The 1,364-nt window shown below is 47.2% G+C and overlaps 1 protein-coding gene across 1 annotated transcript; it reads right to left on the minus strand.

Annotated features, from left to right (window-relative positions):
* Window positions 1–360: 360 nt before the first annotated feature.
* On the minus strand, window positions 361–1,364 carry LOC126622300 (ethylene-responsive transcription factor 12-like). Its single transcript, XM_050290991.1, has one exon. The coding sequence runs from the start codon at window positions 1,233–1,235 to the stop codon at window positions 699–701; it is 537 nt and encodes a 178-aa protein (XP_050146948.1). The 5' UTR covers window positions 1,236–1,364; the 3' UTR covers window positions 361–698.

A 1,364-nucleotide genomic window follows, 5' to 3' on the forward strand; every position in this document is an offset into this window, starting at 1 on the left:
GATTAGGTGTATGATGAACACTCAACATAATTATGATAGTGAGCAACAATGCTCTTGAAATTGTTTGAAATATGAAGAGATAATTAAATTAGTTTAATTTTCAAAAAAAAAAAGAAGATATTTATTGTGAAAGTTAATAAAAATAAGTGAAAAGGCATGCGACAGTGTCGAATGAGCATACAACCACAAAAATGCTCTTGAAATTGTTCGACAGACGAAGAGATAATTAAACTAGTTTAATTAATAATTAAGGTACCGCAATCGTCATGTCGGGAGAGATACGGACACTCTCAACTACCACGCGCCTCAGAACTGCAAGTGGGTCAATTTTTCGCTTCAGATTTCATGGGGATGCTCAGATTATCGGAAACAGGCGATCCCACTCGCACTGCACTGGAAAAACCAGAAGACATTTCTAACTGATAAATTACAAAATATTAAGGAAAAAAAAAACATAAAATATTGAAATATACATACAAAGAAAAAGCTCCCTCTCTAATAATTTAATTTGAACAACAATTTTTTTTTCCTCTCTCAAATATTAATATCCTCATACATCCGAAGCGTAACGGTGAAGATTTTCTTTAGATAATTAGTGAAAATACTAAAATAAAAAGAAAAATTATGGCGAGAGATAATTAGAACCAACGATGAGAGGGAAAAACACAGAACGACGGCGGGATGATTAATGTTATTCTTCACAGCCACAAGGGAGGAGGCTCATTGAGATCAATCGGCAAGCCACGCCGGACCAGTCCCAGAAAAGACGCCGAACTGCCGAAACCCGAACCATCCGCGACCGTGCCATTACCACCGCCGCCGACATTTCCCGCCACACCAACGGGAGCTTGCTGAGGTTCCCTCCTCGCCATCAACGGCAGCGTATCATTCGTGGAAGTGCCGCCGCCCATGTCGTTGAGGACGCCGGTGTGGAGGAATTCGACGAGGCGGCCGGAGTGAGTGGCCCAGTGGGCGGCGGAGGGAGCGTTGAGATCGAGGGAGATGCCGCTGGGGATCGGCGCAGGGAAGTTGGTCTTGGCCTTGGCGCCTCGGAGCGTCCTGGCGGCGCCGTCGTAGGCGAGGGCGGCTTCCTCCGGCGTGTCGAATGTGCCGAGCCAGACCCTCGTCTTCTTCCACGGGTCCCGGATTTCTGCGGCGTACCGGCCCCATGGACGCTTCCTCACGCCCCTGTAGTGGCCCTCGCGGGAGGAAGAGGGAGCAGCTGCAGTCGCCATGGAAAGATCCAGAGAGAGAGAGAGCAAAGCTTCTGAGTGAGAGAAAGTGAGAGAGAGGGGGGTTTTGACAGAAGTTGAATGGGTGTAGAAAGTGAAAATCTCGGGGCCCCACTCAGACACCCGTAATCC

Source organism: Malus sylvestris, chromosome 5 (assembly GCF_916048215.2).
Source record: "Malus sylvestris chromosome 5, drMalSylv7.2, whole genome shotgun sequence".
NCBI lineage: Eukaryota > Viridiplantae > Streptophyta > Magnoliopsida > Rosales > Rosaceae > Malus > Malus sylvestris.